Here is an 18,076-nt window from a genome sequence, read left to right as displayed (position 1 = left end):
ATGACAACGCTGCAAATTCAGTGATTGACTACAAAGATCCTCAAATAAATTGTGGCTGTAAGGGGGGAAAAAAAGATTAAAGCCAGCTGAGATCATGCTAACGAAAGAAGCCATGTGTTTCTGCGCTATCAGTGTTCGCTGTGTATGGCTATACTGTTTGAAGCCCACCTGATTTCGGTCACAGGGCGCTGACTTTGCCTTGCATCCATTGATGTAAACTGACAGGCTGGCATTTACACAGATGACCTACTTAGAAAAGCTGTCAGTCAGCTGGTTAACAGGGCATACAGTGTAATTTCATGCATGTGTCGTAGCTGAGAGCCACACAACTTTCACCAAATAACAATGTACTTGTAAAATATGTACGACTGCGTACCACACACACAAAACCACACTCTGGCCACAGGCTGTCCCAATGCAGCAACAACTATCTAGGCTGATGTTGTTGACTCAGAAAAAAAAAAAAAAAAGAATAAAACCGAGTTGCCTTAAGCAAAATGTTACTGATGAACAATGACATGTCTATTGTAAGCATGTAAACATTTGGATCAGACTGCACAAGCTGCTGCCTTTGTGTCAGTGCCTTCTCCCACCAAACACACTGACACACACACACACACACACACACACGCACACACACACACACACACACTCAGTGTGATAATGGGCGCAGTGCCAAAGGTCGTATTTAAATGTCACATTCTCGTGTCTTGTGTGTTAGGAAGTGGGAGTGTGATAGCAAAAAAAGAAAAACACAATCAACAGCATCACAGACTTGAATTCTGCGACAATCTTTGTTTTGTTCTGCAGCGCCGTTACAAGTAGGCATGCTGAGTCAAAATACAACAAATGTTCTAAAAGTGAGACAGGATCTTATCTGACATGGAGAAGATCTGCTCTTTGCAAGGAAACTCCAACTCTTTAGATCTCCATCCTCTGTGTTTCATTTATCAAAGATGTCGCTGCAGTTGTGGAAAGCAAGAAATACGCAGCGAGATCATCTAGACCTTTGGTTCTTGACAACATAAATTATGCACAAAATTACTCAGAGAATAAGAGGTGTTGTTCATAAGAGGTTAAAGCAGAAGCAGTTTCCACAATTTAATAATTCATCGTGTCATGTTCCTTGGGTGTTTTGATCTTTATGTTTGAACATTTTCTAGTTGTCTTGCCATATTTAAGTAATCTCTCTGTGTTTGTTGTTGTTAAGGTGCTGCCACAGTAGTTCATTCCTTTGGATTTAATTTATCAATGTATTCTTCAAATATGTTTCTTGTGCATATAAATATATATTTTCTTATACATTTTTGTCAGGCATTTTTTTTCTCTATTTGGTTTCTACAGCCTTGGGTCTTTGTTCAGTTTGCTCTCCTTGCCACAGCTGTACCATGTCTTCCTGGAATAGTTTATCTGGCTCTCTTTACTGCCTCAATATAAGTTGTTGATTTTTCATTGTCCTGTACTTGAGCCTTCCGTTTATACGCCTGCTATTTTTGTCCTCGCTCCAGGTCCCGTTCAAAAAACCTGTAAGTTTCTTTTTTATTATAAACGTTAAAAATGCCCCATTTGAGAAACAGCCTGTGCCTTGACTCATATTAACTAAACTTGACACTTAAATGGTTTCCGACCTTGACTTGAGTCATTGGCAGTTACTTACCTGTATAAATTTTACATAGTTGGAAAGCTATTATTCTTTTTCCAACGTTTTGCGCCATTTTATTTGATCTGGAGGGAATGCAAGCACAAAAACAGACTCTAAGAAGTTTTTCTTGCCCAGAGGCAGCAGTTGTTCCAGACACTCAATTCTAAATGACTTTAATTTGTCCAATTCTGAGAAAAAACAAACCTTTAAAACTGTTCTTTTTTTTTTAAATGACAATTTTTTTATTTTTTTTTTAGTGTTTTGTTTCCCAATGTTGTGACTTCAGGTTCTTAGTATTTTGAAAGCCACCAATGGAACAAATTGCTTGTTATTTTGCAAAGATTTTGAAATCCTGTCCTAATACTTAACCTCTGGCAGCAATACAGGCCCCATCAGTTTTTTTGTTTTTTTTCCCACTTTATTTTTCAGACAATAACATCATTTTAAAGAAAACGGAAAGTCCTAGTAATGTGAGGAGGGTCATAATGTTTGCCTGCTGCCTCCCTGGCTGGATGTAGCATTTTTTTTTTTTTTTTGTACAGACACTTAATGAACACAGCTGGCCATTCAGTCCCTCTCTGTTTGCCGAGCTACAGGTATTGCACAACTTCCTGTTTAGGACTGAGACTATGGCCTCCACCCCTATTTTACTTGCTCACTTTCTCTAACCCTACAATCAATGATCCCTTGCAGATAAAAATGCACAAGTGCCTCTTCTTTTAACCCCAGAAAAAAGACTGGATGAAAAAGAGTTCTAGGAAACATGTTGAGCATTAAAGTAAAATTTTAAAGAAAAATATAATGATACCTAGATTTCAATTTAACAATAGTGGGAGTGTTCCCTCACTTTGGAGTGCATGTGGAGCCCGTCAACAAGATTACATAATAGATGACCACTGTACAGCATGTACTGTGTCTGATTCTGTGCACTGACCTCTCTCTTTATGTGCATGACAGATTCCCCTCGGGTTCACAAACATCTTGTCTGGTAAGCAGACAAAATGACAAAAGGGCAGCAGTCACAACAAACATTTGGAAAACATAGCATAGCAATTACAACAGTCTCTGATAAAGATGTGTAAATGGCCATGGAGATTTATATATATATATATATATATTAGGGCTGTTGTAAACGAATATTTTAGTAATCGAGTAATCTATCGATTATTCTTACGATTAATCGAGTAATCGGATAAAAAAATTTATAAAATGAAATATTGGTAAATCTGGCATAATACCGGTGTTACTATCAGATATCAATATCAGTCCAATTTTTCATATTTGAGCATCCCTAACAGTTGCTTTTTTGTAGTTTAGAAAACTAACCTGTAACAATAATAGCTCACTTTCTAAGTTAACCAGAAGAAAAGTTATAGAAAAATCTGAAATTATATTGAATTTAATAACAAAGAGGCAGGCTCACAAATATGCTTATAAAAAATGTCTACAATCCAGCTTTTAGTTTATGTATTCATCTTCAGTGAGTTTAATAGATTAATTAAACTCACCTTGCCACCTAACCTGTCACGCTTTGGGTTTGAAAATACGGGAAATGCCGCCTGGAGTGGGAGGAGAGGGCGAATGAACGAACGTAAGATGGGTGGAGGGGAGGAAATAGACCAGCGGACTGACGAACCGTTAGACCGGGGGACGAACACGGGGGGAAGCAATACGGGATATTTACGACACCTTCACTGGTCACACTCAGAAACTCATCTACCAGCCATGTACGATGCGCTCCGCCACCCGTTTCTTCAGACCGGGATATGAAATTTATTGTGCGGTTCGTCGGTAAAGCTACATTTACACGGTAAGCATCAGCTACTCAGCCGCCCGCCCTGTTCAGGCTATCCGCTCACCTCAGCGCTCTTCCCGCCGTTCGCTTTCAACCAGCAGCCCCGGAGGAGAAATGCTGCCGTACTCCAGGCATTCCCCCAGTCATTTTAAGGATGCTTATTGGTTCCCCAAAAACGATAAAAAGTCGGGCATTATCATCAATCAATAAAATCCCCACGGGCCAATCTTGAAGATTGGACTTTATGCCGCTGAGACTTAGCTTTTGTCAACAACTCAGAGGCGGAAGTGAGAGCTCCGCGCAACGCAAATGAAGTCCCGGCCGGAACACGGTGCGCTAACTAATAAAACATAAATTAACGAAGCTTCGAGGCAGGTAAATTTTCCTCGAGGAATTTTAGTAATCGAGGTACTCGAATCATTCGAGGAATCGTTTCAGCCCTAATATATATATATATATATATATATATATATATATATATATATATATATATATATATATATATATATATATACGCCTGCTATATATATATATATAGCAGGCGTATATATATCTGCTAGAGTTATATATAGGATGTTTTGAAGAGGGCTGTCTGTATCAGTTCCAGTTGTTTTAACTATTGCTCTGACTAAATATGGGCAACTATAAGCAAGAAAACATTTTCCGGTCTTCACATTGACTTGCGAAGAGAGGGACGGCATCTGTGATTTAGCAAGAAAAAAAAAGACAGTTTCTTATTATTGTATATTTCTTTTTACTGAATAAATGCTTGATCAACTTTCTTTGTCACATATAAGGAACTGCAACTCTAAAAGTGCAGTGACAGTTTTCAGAGAAAGGACTCTGTGAAAGAGGTCCTGGGAACTCTTAGACTTTTCCCGTATGATTACACTTATTATTAGGAACACGAGCTGTCACTAGTAAAAACATATAGCTTATAATATCCCAATAACAATCTCATGTCTCTTAAATGAACCTAAAAATGCAGAGCTGCTAAAATCTTGGATACCTCACTACAATCAGTTTTGCATGGTGAAATAATTAAAGGCATACACGTTTTTGAGCAAACACTAAAATAAAAGTGACATACTGTGATTCTATTAATTCACTGCTAATTTCTGTGCCTGTTAACCCAGGCACAAAGGCTCCTTTTGTCATTTTCATCAGCACGTCGGTGTGATGTGTGAAGGTCACTTTAACAGAGTTGCTAAGCTGTTAATGTAATGTTTACAAAGAGGAAGATGTCAATGCATGAAGAGGAAACAACCCTGCTTTACTTTAGGTCAAGCATTTTAAAGACTTTCACTGGTAAACTGAGTTTATACTCTAAGTTCAAAAACAGACACAGTTGTACACAATAGACTCTTGTTGTATCATGCAAAAAAAATGAATGCCTGACTTTTAAAGCTTAAAACAACACATCTAAAAAGGATACATAGAAATATAGCAGCATTTTACCTCAAATACAACTATTTGAGGTAAAAATAGTTGTATTTTTACCTCAAAGTTATCACACCAAGAAAGGACTTTGCCTATTACTTATTTCCTCAGCTGATTCCTAACTCTGATGAACCACACTTAGACATATTTAGGAATGCCCACTTACTGTGCCGATGGTTTTCAGACACTGAGAAGTGAGATACTTGTCAAAACACGTCAGCAAGAACTTGCTTCTGTTTGCTGCTGCAGTACATTGCAACACAAGATCCACACTTCATACACATAAACCACGGTTCCAAACTCAAACCTTCCAGCAGTCATGAGCTACTCACCCACCAAAACACACGGGTGACCAGCTGGCAGGACGCCCGAAGGGGAATGACTAGAGAGGTGAGCGTGCTTTGAAAGGTGAAGGTGTGTATGTATCAGAGTGTGTGAGGAAGAAGGGCCAACAAGGCCATTCAATGAAGCATACATTTCCCCACTGCCACTCAAAAGGGCTTATCCTGGAATAACCTGCATTGTGACTCTTCCATAAGTACAGATGTACGTCATCATCAAGAAAGTCGGATGTTAAATCTAAATTGATTTAAATCTTGTCAGAGGTTAGCAGTCGAGCAATTTCAAATGTAAAATGTGTAGTTTTCTGAAAACCTGACAGAAAATTGTAAGCATTTTACACAGATTGAGAAATAATCGGTCTCTATTACACAAAATAAACCTCTTTATAACAAGTTTCCGAACATTATAAAAGGCGTCCAATGAAAAACAGCATGAGACGAAATCAAGCCACACAGTTTCCTGTCTTTCTCTGTGTACAAAATCTGCCCTGCTCCAGCATCTATCTGAGAGCAAACAGACAGACAGAGCAGAGAAGGGCACCTTTGACCACTGGCGTCGCCAGTCAAAGGTCACCTGTTGCCAAACTCCCGAACCAAGTTCACGAGAGTTCTCTACCTGCAGGGTTCCCGTCACACAGATCGCTCCCAGAAGCGACTGTAGCAGAGGAGCATGCAACTCACAAACGAAATCAGCAACCAATAATGACAGCTGGATCTGACAAGGAGATGTGCGACTTTTATGATAAGCCGCGGTGGCTCTGAGCAGCAAATGCAACAAACACGGGCCAGTTTTTTCTACTAGTCAAGTACAAGTTTAAGAGTAGTAATCAATTTAACAGGGAATGCTGCAGACTTCTATTAACCTTCTGTAAACTTTAGCATAAACAATATCAGATAATCTTGTTCCCTGTTCGAAAATTACTTTAACACAATCATTAACAAAATAATGTTGGATAATGGCCACTAAGTCTTACACCAATCTGGTAATCAACGGGTTTAGATACACATCATAGACCATAAACCCTTTAACTCCCACTCTGCTAATTACTGGGTTGGAACTGGCTGGAGTGATCCACTGTGCGGTAACTCAATAAGGCCATAGCCCCCAAACTAATAATATCTCCTGTCTGGAGAGTTGGGAGGGAGGTCGGAGGAGAGGAGCAGCAAATCTATGCCTGAGCAGCAACACAAGTCCTAAAGTCTGAGAGATTAGCCCTAACAAAGACAAATAATCCTCAGCATGTGCATCAGTTTGTTTAATAAATATCTTGCAAGTATCTGCATTTAGTGACTGTGTGCGTGTGTGAGCGAGTTTCTGAAAAATGGGGGTCTGTAGTTGACAGTGCTGCAGCCAAAAGAACAGAGAACTTCCTAAAGCAATCAAACGGATAGCCTGCGGAGCTCATTACATGGAGCGGGCTTGTAATTAAGAAACAACCTCCCTGAGAATCCACCCGCATTGTGCTCACGTGCACAATGCGGGTGCGCGTGTAGATTACAACTTTGTAAAGTCCTCCGCATCCATCAACACAACTAAGCCACACTTCAACCATTCATTTTATTTTTCTGCCTAAATGGGGTTGATGTTTGATCAATTGTGTCACTAAATCCTCTTATCCCGTAGTAAGTATCTGCAGCTCAGCAGGCCAGCTGTCAAGAAGGTGGGAGGCCCTGGGAGGAGGGAAGGGGGGCGAGGAGTGGAAGAGAGCCAGAGAGGAAGGGAAGCAACGGGTTGGTGAGACGGACGGATGTAGAGGGTGATGGAAGGATGGGGGAGGGATCTGTCCCACTTCCCGTCCACAACACCACACAAACTTCAAATCTCTTTGGTGGGAACGTAAAATCGTCAACTGATTAGAGCCTGTGTGTATTATTATAAACAGATGTGTTATCAGGAGTAAAAAAAAGAAGTACTGGAAAGAAAAACAAATGCAGATCCACTGATCAGTCTTTTTTGACAGGTATTTTTTTTTTGTAAGTGTACAGTAATTTTTTTATGTTTTAAATTTTTAACATACAGTCTCTACAGGCTAAGGACAGACAAGTCATCTGATGATGGGCCTGATTGGCTCACCTCAAAAAGGCGAAAGTGCGCCATTAATCTAGCTGCTTTTATTTAAAGAAGAAAAGTACCAATATTCCAGCAATGAAAATTACAGTTAGAAAATTAATGTGCAACATGTTTGTGACTGTTTTGTGTTTTTCAAGACAGGAAATATTTCCAAACTGCCAAGTGTCTCAAATCAAAGCATAAATTAAGACAATAATGTATATGCCTTCCAGTCAACTGACAGGCAGTGCACAGCAGCAGGTGTGGAAAGGGCCTCACCAGGTTAATCTATGCTGCAACTAAAGAAAACAAATATATCTTGCTATGTCTTTGCAACATTAACCAGCCCAGGTCTGACTGATAGAGGGGAGAAAATGATGATGTTTTCTGTTGTTGCATAAACAGTAAAATGTCTAATTTTGCCTTAAGGACCCCTGTGTCACTGACAGATTTCTTTTCTAATGGGATGAAGCTCTTTTTGCTTCCTACCATGCACAGAACATATAGAAATGTGATTTGTTTGTTTTTTTTGTCTTTTTTTTCCCGATAAAGTCAGACGGCTGTGAAAACACAAGAAATTGAGATGGTGAACTTCTCTGACCCCACAATGTGCCCCCTGGTGAACTCCAACAAATATTCTTAAAGTCTCACACTGAGTTTCAGCAATATTTAAGATTTGACATAAATATTTCATTGCATCTATATGAAGCACATTTCATACTGTGTTTTTTCCTCTCCACATTTTGCGTCATCACACGCACCAAAGCCTTCCAGAGGGAGACGAGTTACACAGAAGCAGAAGCGGCATATCGATTGCGAGGCCAGGGCTGAGACAAGGACAAGATAAAGATTGTTTTGCAAATGATAAAACAGTTTGAAGCTTAAACAAAACAAAAAAAAAGCTAACAGAGAACAGGCTGATCAAGCAGTCCAGGAAAGCAAACAAGCAGCCGTACTAAAAGGGCTCAATGCAAATCAAAGCATCCGCCCTCGTGGCTCTGCCTGATGAGGTAACTCCAATTAGTTCCTGGAAGTAGTCGTCCCCTGTTACACAGGAGGACCATCAAAAGGTGAACACAAGCTCACGCTGTGACACAGCACGTTTGAATAAGGGCAGCCTGACTGTGGACATCCCAAGCAGCTGCGATAGAAGAAAGATCACTGAATAATTGAAGAAAGAAGTAAACCTTCCTTAAAATGCTCCTATGGAACACAGTGAAAATGCAGCGACAGGCGACTCACGCAGCTTATTTAAAAGCACGCCGCTGAGCCTTCAAATCTGGTCTGGAAAATACAATACTTGCCTTTATAACAGTGGGAAACCCAGTGAGAAGCAGGTTTAAACAACAGACGCAATAGCTGCAGACAAGCGTTGAGCAATGATGCAAAGAAGTTTAAGTTAAGTCTCATTTTGTCAAAACCCAGACAGTAAAACATGCACTAATTGTTTTGTAAGGTACAATGAAAAATAAGCTTAGACTGAAGTACAATTTAACCATAAGACTGAGAGGCACGACCAACGCAATCTCTGTGACGCTGCACTGAGGCACAGCTGTGCTTTAAGATAAACGCTGAAGTCAGACATACTTATGGTTTTAGAGGATATAATCCCTACAGTCATCAGCTTAAATAGAGTGACAGACAGAAACATAGAAAACTGCAGATTTAGTTGTGCTTCGTTTAGACATATGAAATACTGCCAGGAAGTAAAAAGAAAAAGAAAAAAGAAAAGGAAAAATCATGACACATGAACAGCAACACCAAAAATCCACACCAATCAGGCATTGTGAATGCGAAAGAAATACAGAGTGTCAATAATTTTGGGAACATTTGAGTTAAAAACAGTAAGTATGCATACTTAAGATGTCAAGGCATTTTTACGTTATCACTTTCTGGAGTTCAAAATAACCGATACTGAGTTGCAGTTTTAAAAATTAAAGGCTTTTTTCATGTCTCGGGCTTTTCTTGATTGCTTCTGAGCAGCAGTTGCAAAATGCAAAAACAAAAACAAAAAGAAGATAGATATTAAAATATTTGGTTTTAACTTTAAATACTGTGATGTTGTGGTGTTTCATTCAAGGCCGTCATACTGGTAAAATCTCACATTGTCTCAAGTTTCATCGTCAGTTAGTGTGACTGAAATTAAGAAGATTTGTCCGAATGTTTGGGTGTGACTGCGAAATAAATCAGAGAAACATGTGAGCCTGAAAGCAAAGCTCTTGATTCACGAGCGTCTATCTATCACCTACAATCATGAGATGTGGATCAGGACCGAAAGAAGGAGACTCCAAATACAAGCAGGAATTTCAACGTTGATCCTTTGGATTGAAAGAAAGTCAGGTGACATGGTTCGTGGTCTTCCTTTGAAGATTTTCTGGCAGTGTCCCACTGTGAAGAAATGCGCCTTGCAGACAGAGTACTTGTTAAAGAGCTATAGCTCTATTCTGACCCGAAAACTCCTTATGATCCCTCAGAATGTGCTACATGAAGTATCATCTGTTACATCTACAATTTAATCTTTAATGAGAGAAAGACAATGGATGGACAGATGAATAAATGAATGTAATCTCTTTTCTCATACTAATTACCCAAATTTGAAAGTCGAACTGACATGGTGTAGGGCAACGCAGACATAAACCTCTCCAGATTCAGTTTCCACTGGATAGATAAACAAAACAGAAGAAGTATGAATGTAACTGTAAAGTATTTTTATTGTTAAAAAAACAATAAAACACTGCAGAAAATATCTCAGTGTCTAACAGGTACAGTGTGCATTTAAGCCAAACATAATCCTCAACTTTCAGAATAATGTGGATTTAAATCTCTGTCGAATGTCCAGATGTGCTCTCGGCAGAGAGGAGACCGGAGCAATCTGCCCTCCCGCAGTCAACAAGGACGCACTTAACGCTCAAGACTCCGCTGAACACCCTTGTGTTTACACTTTTAGCTGGAGTGATGCGCCTCTCAAAGGACACTTGAGAGTACAATAGCTCTCCGTTATCTGCTCTACTCACAGATATAATCACACATGCTCATAAACAGCGCGGCGCGTCCCAGTGAGTCGACTCGGACACATCCCGCCCTAATCTCAGGAAATATGAGCAGCGACGCTCACGCGCCGATAGAGGGACGCAGGGTGACGGACAGCAGAGGCAAACCATGATGGAAAGGGACTAATAGGAAGGGACAAGTGTTGAGAGTTAAACAGATAGTGAAGGACAAGGCAACGAGAGCTGGAAGCGTCCTTTAAGGTTGAGTGACATCCCTGCTGAACACATGTGAGACCTCAAGTGAGTCACAAGCTCTCAATTCTAGCAGGAAACAGCAAAGCCTTGTAGCTGTCACAACTGGTTAAAATTATTCGATGGTTTAAAAAGCACAAATGTGGGCTTGGGTACATTAACACTAGAAAGATTAAGTTGCAACAATGGAAATTATCCTCACTGACAAATAGTAGATATGAAGTGAGCCATTAAAGACAAAATAATTTAAAAAAAAATCCACAGTTGGACATGATAAATGCAACTTAAATTAAAATGAAAAGGCTTATTTAAAGATGTGCAAACACAAAACAACAAGAAAAAAAAAAATACAGTTACTGCTACTCACAGTGACCGAAACCCATTTCCCTCCTAGGGCTGCCTCCAGTTGCAGATAAAGAGGCAGGGTGCCACATGCCTAAAACCAAAAAAAAAAAAAAAACCCAAAAAGAAAACAAATTGTGATCCCAAATCGCAACACTTTCTAGGAGAAAACAGAAAGGAAAGGCTCCATGTGGAGAAGGAGGAGCCGTTTTCAAGTTGGTACTGCCAGGGGGGTGCGGCACCGCATAGCAAAAAGGAGGCGGAGTCCACCGGCGCCAGTTATAGGATTACCCAGATTATCCTTCCACGGAGATCAATCCCACAGGAACAGTTTGCTGGCCGACTGCTGCACAAATCAGCTCCTCCACCACCCACTCAACTCATGTCTGTCTCTGTGCATGGTCCTGTAGCTGTGCTCAGACACCTGTTGCAGTGGCATGACCAGGGTGTCAAGCGTATGAGGAGACAAGGGTCAAACTTAAAAGAGTCCAGAACAAGGAGAAGACTCCGATTACTACCTCATAAAAGGGATCGAGCCTAGAGATCATGTAAAGACATTGCAGAGAAACTCGATAGCTACTAGAGGGATATATATATATATCCTCACTGACAAATAGTAGTCAGTATATATATATATATATATATATATATATATATATATATATATATATATATATATATATATATATATATATATATATAAAATTCAAGGACATTTCTGTAATATATCTTGTTTTATGTGCAGACTGAGCATAAATGGGCTGAGAAAGTGAAAACATGGGGGCAAATATTCAAGAATTCTCTCTTTTATCTTCCTCCAAGCATCTGAAATCTCCCGTCGACTCAAAAAAAATAAATAAACATAACAGCATGAGCGCTGAATGGTATTACTTATGGCATGGTGAGTTCTGCTTGAGTGTTGTGTTGGTTTGTTTGTGTGCTTAACAAGTGTTATGACATTCCAGGATGTTAGGAATTGTCTTTTCGCCAAAGCTGTGGGACGGACAAGAAAACGTGGCGCAATGCGAGAGCCTTAATGCAAACACGGGCCAAAAATACACCTTTAAAGGCAATGGGGAACAATACCTGGCAAGTCCTTAGGGAGCCTATACAAAGTTTGTAGCCAGTAGTATACAATATGGTCCTTGTTAAAGAATCAAGTCAACAGAGTCTTGTTTTAATAACACAAAAGCAACACAGAAATCAGTCATTTGTTCACTACTCCAGGAGGAGTTTTCATTTATCCTGGAATGTGAGCACGTCATGTGATTAACAAAAATGGCCCAAGCCAACAAATGTGAAGCTGGCAGAGATTTCAATTTATCCTACCCACCAATCAAATGTTCATCTTATGAACTCAACTGCAGTTCCGTAATCTCGAGAAACTTTCCCCGATATGTGTGCATCTCTTTCACTTTGCGTGACTCGACAGTTTTCTTGTGCGAGACACCTGTAGGACACTGGATCGACTGACCACACATCACTTGAATGAGAGACTCCGGTAACCTTATCCTCCCGGTGACAGTAGTTGGGCAGGGAAATTGTTTGGCAGCGAGGCAAATGAAAAAGAGAGAGAACGCCAAAGAAGAAACGCTTTAAAAGAAAAATTGCCCAGAAAGAAATTACGATAATCTTTTTATTCTTTAAAGCATGCCGTGTTATGATAGTGTGTCATGGCCCACATTAAACATGTCAAATCAACTCCTGAGAACCCTAATTAGAAATCAGAGATGTAACACAGATTACAAAGACAGGAGGAGGATAATTGGCATTACTAAATTTAGGTTACACTCCTTATTCTTAAATCTGAGTTAGAAATATTATAATCAGCACACTCTATAACCTCAGGAGGAAACCATTACCTTATATTCTTATCCTTTCATAAGATGTGAATTTTTGAGAACATGAAGTCATAACATGTAAAGCTTAACAATTTTATTTGTTGCTTAATCTACTTGGTTAGGATTAAGAAAAGGCGGTTTGTTAACAAAAGAGCTCGTTTTAAATTAAAAGGCTTGCAGGTATGTGTAATAAACAGAACAGTCAAAATATACAATATTCACCCCAATAATTGGAAACTACTGTTAACTTTAATAGGCGTTAAAGCCATGGTAATAACTCCTGCTTTTCTGTTTTCAGTAATAAAGAGTAAAAGAATAATAAAGATCACATTAGACATTGTTGTTTTAAACGTTTGTGTAATGAAACTGTGACATTTTTCCTACAGCCATCACACCGTGAGGGTCTCATGCCGGCTCATGCTTGTTGGAAGTAAGGGGGCCGGGGGGACATTACATCAAGATACCGTACATGAAAGTGGCGGTGAGACTGAGAGCGACCTTGCCTCGTTCTCCCAAACAATATAGCCATCCTGTTTCTTCTGCAACACCCCGAAAATTAAACATCAGCACACTGGAAACATGACAAAAGCCACCGAGCTTCTCAGTGCATTTCCGCTCTAGTATTTTCTCTGCACGGGTCCTGAAATGAGTTTTGGAGCCGGCGTGTGGATGTTTCTACGAGGGTTTTTCAGTAAGACTATAAATAAACAAAACTATGCTGATATCACATAATATTACAAAGGCTAAAACAGAGAGGTTTTTCTGCTTTCGCACTTTCTCACATTATCATCATAAAATATATATATTTTTTGTCTACCTTTATAAACTTCCAGCCTACTCAAGCATGCTACAACTCATAGTGAAACTACTAATTCAGAGTCAGCTTTTCTATTTTTTTTTTTTTTTTTAACCAACCTTAATTCCAGGCAAACTCTGAATTTCTGCACTTGGGTGTCTTTGCTTGACATTTTCCCCCTTAAGAAATTTGCAGAGACTAGCAGCTGGGGCTATGAATCAGCACCTGCAACCATTTAAAAACATTAATCAAGCTACTGCGCAGCTGCTCAGTGATTAAAAACTCAGTCCCCCACAAGATCAGAGAGATGTAAAACAATCTGCATCCATGCACTGATCTGTTTGTTGTTACAATAATTAGCAAAGAAATAGTCTAATACCTCTCATGACAAAATACTCCCGCAGCCCATGGGTCTTTCCAGGTTCTCAGCTTGATTAAAGCTGGAATTAAATCATGGCTATGACCTTCTTCACTAATGACTAATTACTGGCAATTAGCCCAGAGAATGGCCTCCTTACGCCCCATATTTTTTTCCCTTATTCCCAACTCACAATCTGCACGTACGCGCACAAAAAGACATCCGAGTCTTTACACTGACATACAAATGCACACGCCCAGTGAAAAGCACAACAGCAAAAAAGACCCATTGTAAATATCGTCTGCAAGGACGCGTGTTGGCGCTGAAGAATTGAATGCAAGTCTCAAGCTACAGAGTGCCTGAGCAAACACTCGTGGAGAGCCACACCTACCTTACCTGTGTGGTTTATTCACTCTGCGGGATTTGTGCACGACTAAGCATTAAAGCTCCCATACTACAACCCACATTCTTCAGGTCATGTGATGCCGTTTTTTTCAGTGAAATATGTGCATATGATGCATGCGCAGAAAAAGTTATTGGGTATATCCCTTTTTTTTCTTCTTTTTTTTTTTGAGTGTATGAAGAGGTGAATCAACGACCCCTGGCAAGTGTTGAGAGCTCACCTCAACTCTGATGGCTCGTTCCTTCGCCACCCCTACTTCCAAAACCTCCATTTCCCCGTTGTTTTGCTCCAATCCTGTTCTTCTTTCTGCTGTTACTTCCCCAATCTGCGAGCTAAATAAGTTCCCACCGACAAAAGCAGCAAGAGGGTTCTCAAAAGCTTGTCTAGAATCACTTCCACTGACGAAAAACTAAAATTGCTGAAACGCAGAGAGGGGGGCGGGGGGGTTAAATGCTGATTCTGTAACTGCAAAGCCCAGGGCAGGCCTGTGTGAAAACCTGCTGAAACATAACATGTCTGGGAAAAACTGAGGAGGAGGAGGAAGATCACAAAAACAATCCCCACATAATCACCGGCTTGTTTCTTGACTCCACACGCCTTCGGCTTCATGCTTGTAACAGATTACAAAGGCTGACCATTACAGCGTCGAAAAATGAGCACAATTTATGACTCTATTATGCATCTGAGTGTGTGGGCTGTCGATGCAAAAATATGTACTAAATCATAGTTCTGAGCCAAAACAGAGACAAAGAATATTCTCTCAGCTGTTTTTTTGTTGTTGTTTTTTTAATGAGTACTGTGCTCCACAGTGTAGTGTTTGAAATATAAGTTAACTTGTATTATTTTATTTTGAAGACATTTTCAATCCATAAATAACCCCAGTTTGGGACTATTGTGGGATTGGGGAACTTTTCAATTCAAATTCTTCTGGGAAAAGCTGCATTTAAGTCTCCGAATTGACAAATCTTGACAAATTTTCCTTTGGGTGAAGAATCATAACTGGGAAAACAGAAATGTATTGGACCTCTATCTGAAGTAGAGCAGCCAAACACAGTTGAAGTGCGTGACTCCTGGGACTTACTCCTCAGAAACTTACAACAACGTATAAGTGAAGCCCCTGAGGGGGGTCTGCTCTGTTCTTTCTGTATCATGGGTTTCCTTCTCTCCGTGCTTTCCCATCCACATGTCTCTGCCATTCCCCAAGGACCTGCCGTCATTACAGAAACAATTTTCAGCCTCACTAAGTAGTCCTGAGATAACAGGACACAGCAGCAGTTACAGTTGCTTTAAAAAAAAAAAAAAGCATGTAACCTCAGAACCTTTTCACATTTTGTCATGTTGCAACCACAAATTTCAATGTATCTTAAGGGATTTTGTCCAATGCACCCATTGGACGCAGCGAAGAGGCCCATGAGAACACGGTAGGAGCTAAAAAGATCCACAGCTCAGAAGAGATAATCTGTCAACAGGGAAACCTTCAGTCAAGCACTACACAAATCAGGTCCTTGTGGAAGAGTGGCAAGAATAAAGTGGTTGTTGATAGAAATTTACAAGAAGTCCAGCAGATTGCCACAAGCCACGTAGTATCAACATCAACATCAACAAGGGGCTCTGGTCGAATGAGGTGAAAACTTTTCGGCCTACGTGCAGAATGCTAACGCTGCAGATCACATCATCTCCATGGAGAAGCACGGTGAGGGTACCATGGGGACGTTTAAATTGTAGAATAAATGCAGCTCAATACAAGGTAAACAGATAGATGGTGGAGACATACCCTCCCAAAGACTTCCTCGCTGTTATTAAAAGGTTATAGCAACTCACAAACACAATTCCTTTCACAATTTATAGACTATTTCATCTTAGTCTTCTTGATAATATCTAAAAAAAAAAATATATATATATATATATATATATATATATATATATATATATATATATATATATATATATATATATATATGTTTGTAGTTGCAACCTGACAAAATTAAAACTCTTCATCTTCTTATACAACTTCTACTTATTTAACTGCATACTTTACTATCATCTATTTTCTTCTTGTTGTTTTTCCACTGCTGCACTTCTGGCTTTAAACAAACATCACATGATAGCTGATGCATGTGGCGACTCAGTCAGATTCAATAATCGTTTATTAAAGATCGGAGTTTAACAGTAAAGACAATCATCTTGTTCAGGGAGAGCTCAGCAAAGTAGGCCATAACTAACTCCACATGTTGCAAACTGATCGCCTAAGCGGTCGCCGAGGGATAACGGGAGAAAGCCATCAGCTGGTTCAAGGGCAAAGTCAGAAAGGGTGACCCCGAGAGCTGCTTTACTGTGCAAAAAAAAAAAAAAAAAAATCACATCACAGTGTTTTCCGGAGAGGCTCCCTCAGCCCACAGCGCTGGCCAGGGCGCGTCCAGCACGCACGCTCCTCTCCGCTACCTCAAAGGGACTCCCAAGTTTGTTTATCTGCAGAAAGCCGACATTCCTCCGCGCAGTTGCACGCAGTCCTCTTCGGACCCAAACCACCGTTCCAGACCAATAAATTGTGTTTCTGTCTCAAACAGTTTAGCAAGAGACGCGCGACAAGCGCCATAAATTACATAAGCGCAATTAAAGTGCCAACCTCTGACCTTGCCAGACCGGGCGCAAGCATGATCACCTGACTTTATGCAATGGCAACAACTCTGGATTCTGCGTTGCAACTACTATTCAACAGCTTAGTCTAACGTTCGCAGGCAGGACTCGGTGATTAAAGTCCGCGAACAGTTTCGCTGGACAGACGGTACGGAGGAGACGCCATGAAGCGATTCTCTCGAGTCAAAACAAAACGCAAAGCAACAAGCCGAGTCGAGAGGAACACAGACGAAAGCGCAAGGCTTTACTTACTGAGGTGTAAATATGGATCATTGCTGTCCATAGTGAGCGAGTTGTTGCGTCGGTTTCCTACAGTGGTTGCCGCTCCGCATCCCAGTGCATTCCTCTCTCTCTCTCTTTCTCTCTCCCAGCCCGACTGAACTCTGCAAGGCGGCTCAGCTCAGCGCGGGGGCCCAGCCAGGGAGGGGGGCGCGGCAGAACAGGGCTTCTCCCAATGACAGCAGTGGTCGATATGGAGCTCCAGCACGGGTCATGATGAAATATTTCACCATCTCTGACAATGTGTTGCAATACTTTTTTTTTTTTTTACAACTAAATGCTCATTTCGATAGACTGTCTCTGTAGGTGTATTAATAATGCAGGAAACCCCCATTTTTAAAGCAACAGCTGTGATTCAGAGTCAGTACGAACAACACCGTGGCGACGATTTTACATTGATGTCGCCGACTAATACATTGATTAGCCTGCTTTAGCTAAAGTATAAGCTTTGCTGTTGCTTGTTCTGAACCATAGGCTTTCCTAATGTGAACTCGTCGATGCGCAATGCAAGTCTATTCCAAATAAATTGCACACTGAGCAACGCATAATTAATCGTGCGATTATATTTTTTCAATGCAAAGCATTGTTTTTAATCTCCTGCAGTCTTTCCCTAAGAGGGGATTCCTCCTGTGTTTACCTAATTGTTAATGTGAGTCCTGGTCTGGATACCCCCCGCAGCCCCCCACCCCTTCCTCACACACCCCTGTTCAGAGTGCGGGGTCATGCAGGGGTGAAGCTCCTGGTACCTCAGAAGGTTATTCAGGAGTCAAGCCGCGCTGAGGTATTCACAGTCTTGAACCGCGGAGCGGCCAGACGCTCCGTCAACGCCCCGGCCCCGGCTGACCACTCAGCGGACCCCCTTTATCGGCCTGCCCCGCTAATGGGGCGAGCACCCCCGGCTCCACCGCCG

The 18,076-nt window shown here is 40.7% G+C and overlaps 1 protein-coding gene and 1 long non-coding RNA gene across 3 annotated transcripts in view; one reads left to right on the top strand and one right to left on the bottom strand.

The window, feature by feature from the left end:
• rxrgb (retinoid X receptor, gamma b) overlaps positions 1 to 17,277 on the bottom strand; it is a 29,889-nt gene extending 12,612 nt beyond the window's left edge. The window contains exon 1 of one of the 2 annotated variants that reach the window (XM_088004955.1): positions 17,140 to 17,277. In XM_088004955.1, the coding sequence (XP_087861081.1) occupies positions 17,140 to 17,170 (31 nt within the window). In that variant the 5' untranslated portion in view covers positions 17,171 to 17,277. Of the gene's footprint in view, positions 1 to 10,877; positions 11,260 to 17,139 lie in introns of those variants that run through there. The other variant, XM_088004956.1, reaches the window with a different exon arrangement.
• LOC148159938 (uncharacterized) lies at positions 16,980 to 17,714 on the top strand. The gene is made up of 2 exons (XR_015762674.1): positions 16,980 to 17,171; positions 17,259 to 17,714. It is a non-coding gene; the product is annotated as an uncharacterized LOC148159938 (long non-coding RNA).
• The last annotated feature ends 362 nt before the right edge of the window (positions 17,715 to 18,076 follow it).

Source organism: Poecilia mexicana, unplaced genomic scaffold (genome assembly GCF_051168715.1).
Source record: "Poecilia mexicana isolate PSO_F unplaced genomic scaffold, ASM5116871v1 scaffold_4, whole genome shotgun sequence".
Classification (NCBI taxonomy): domain Eukaryota; kingdom Metazoa; phylum Chordata; class Actinopteri; order Cyprinodontiformes; family Poeciliidae; genus Poecilia; species Poecilia mexicana.
The sequence above is the reverse complement of the archived record's forward strand: the minus strand, read 5'-3'. Positions and strand labels throughout refer to the sequence as shown.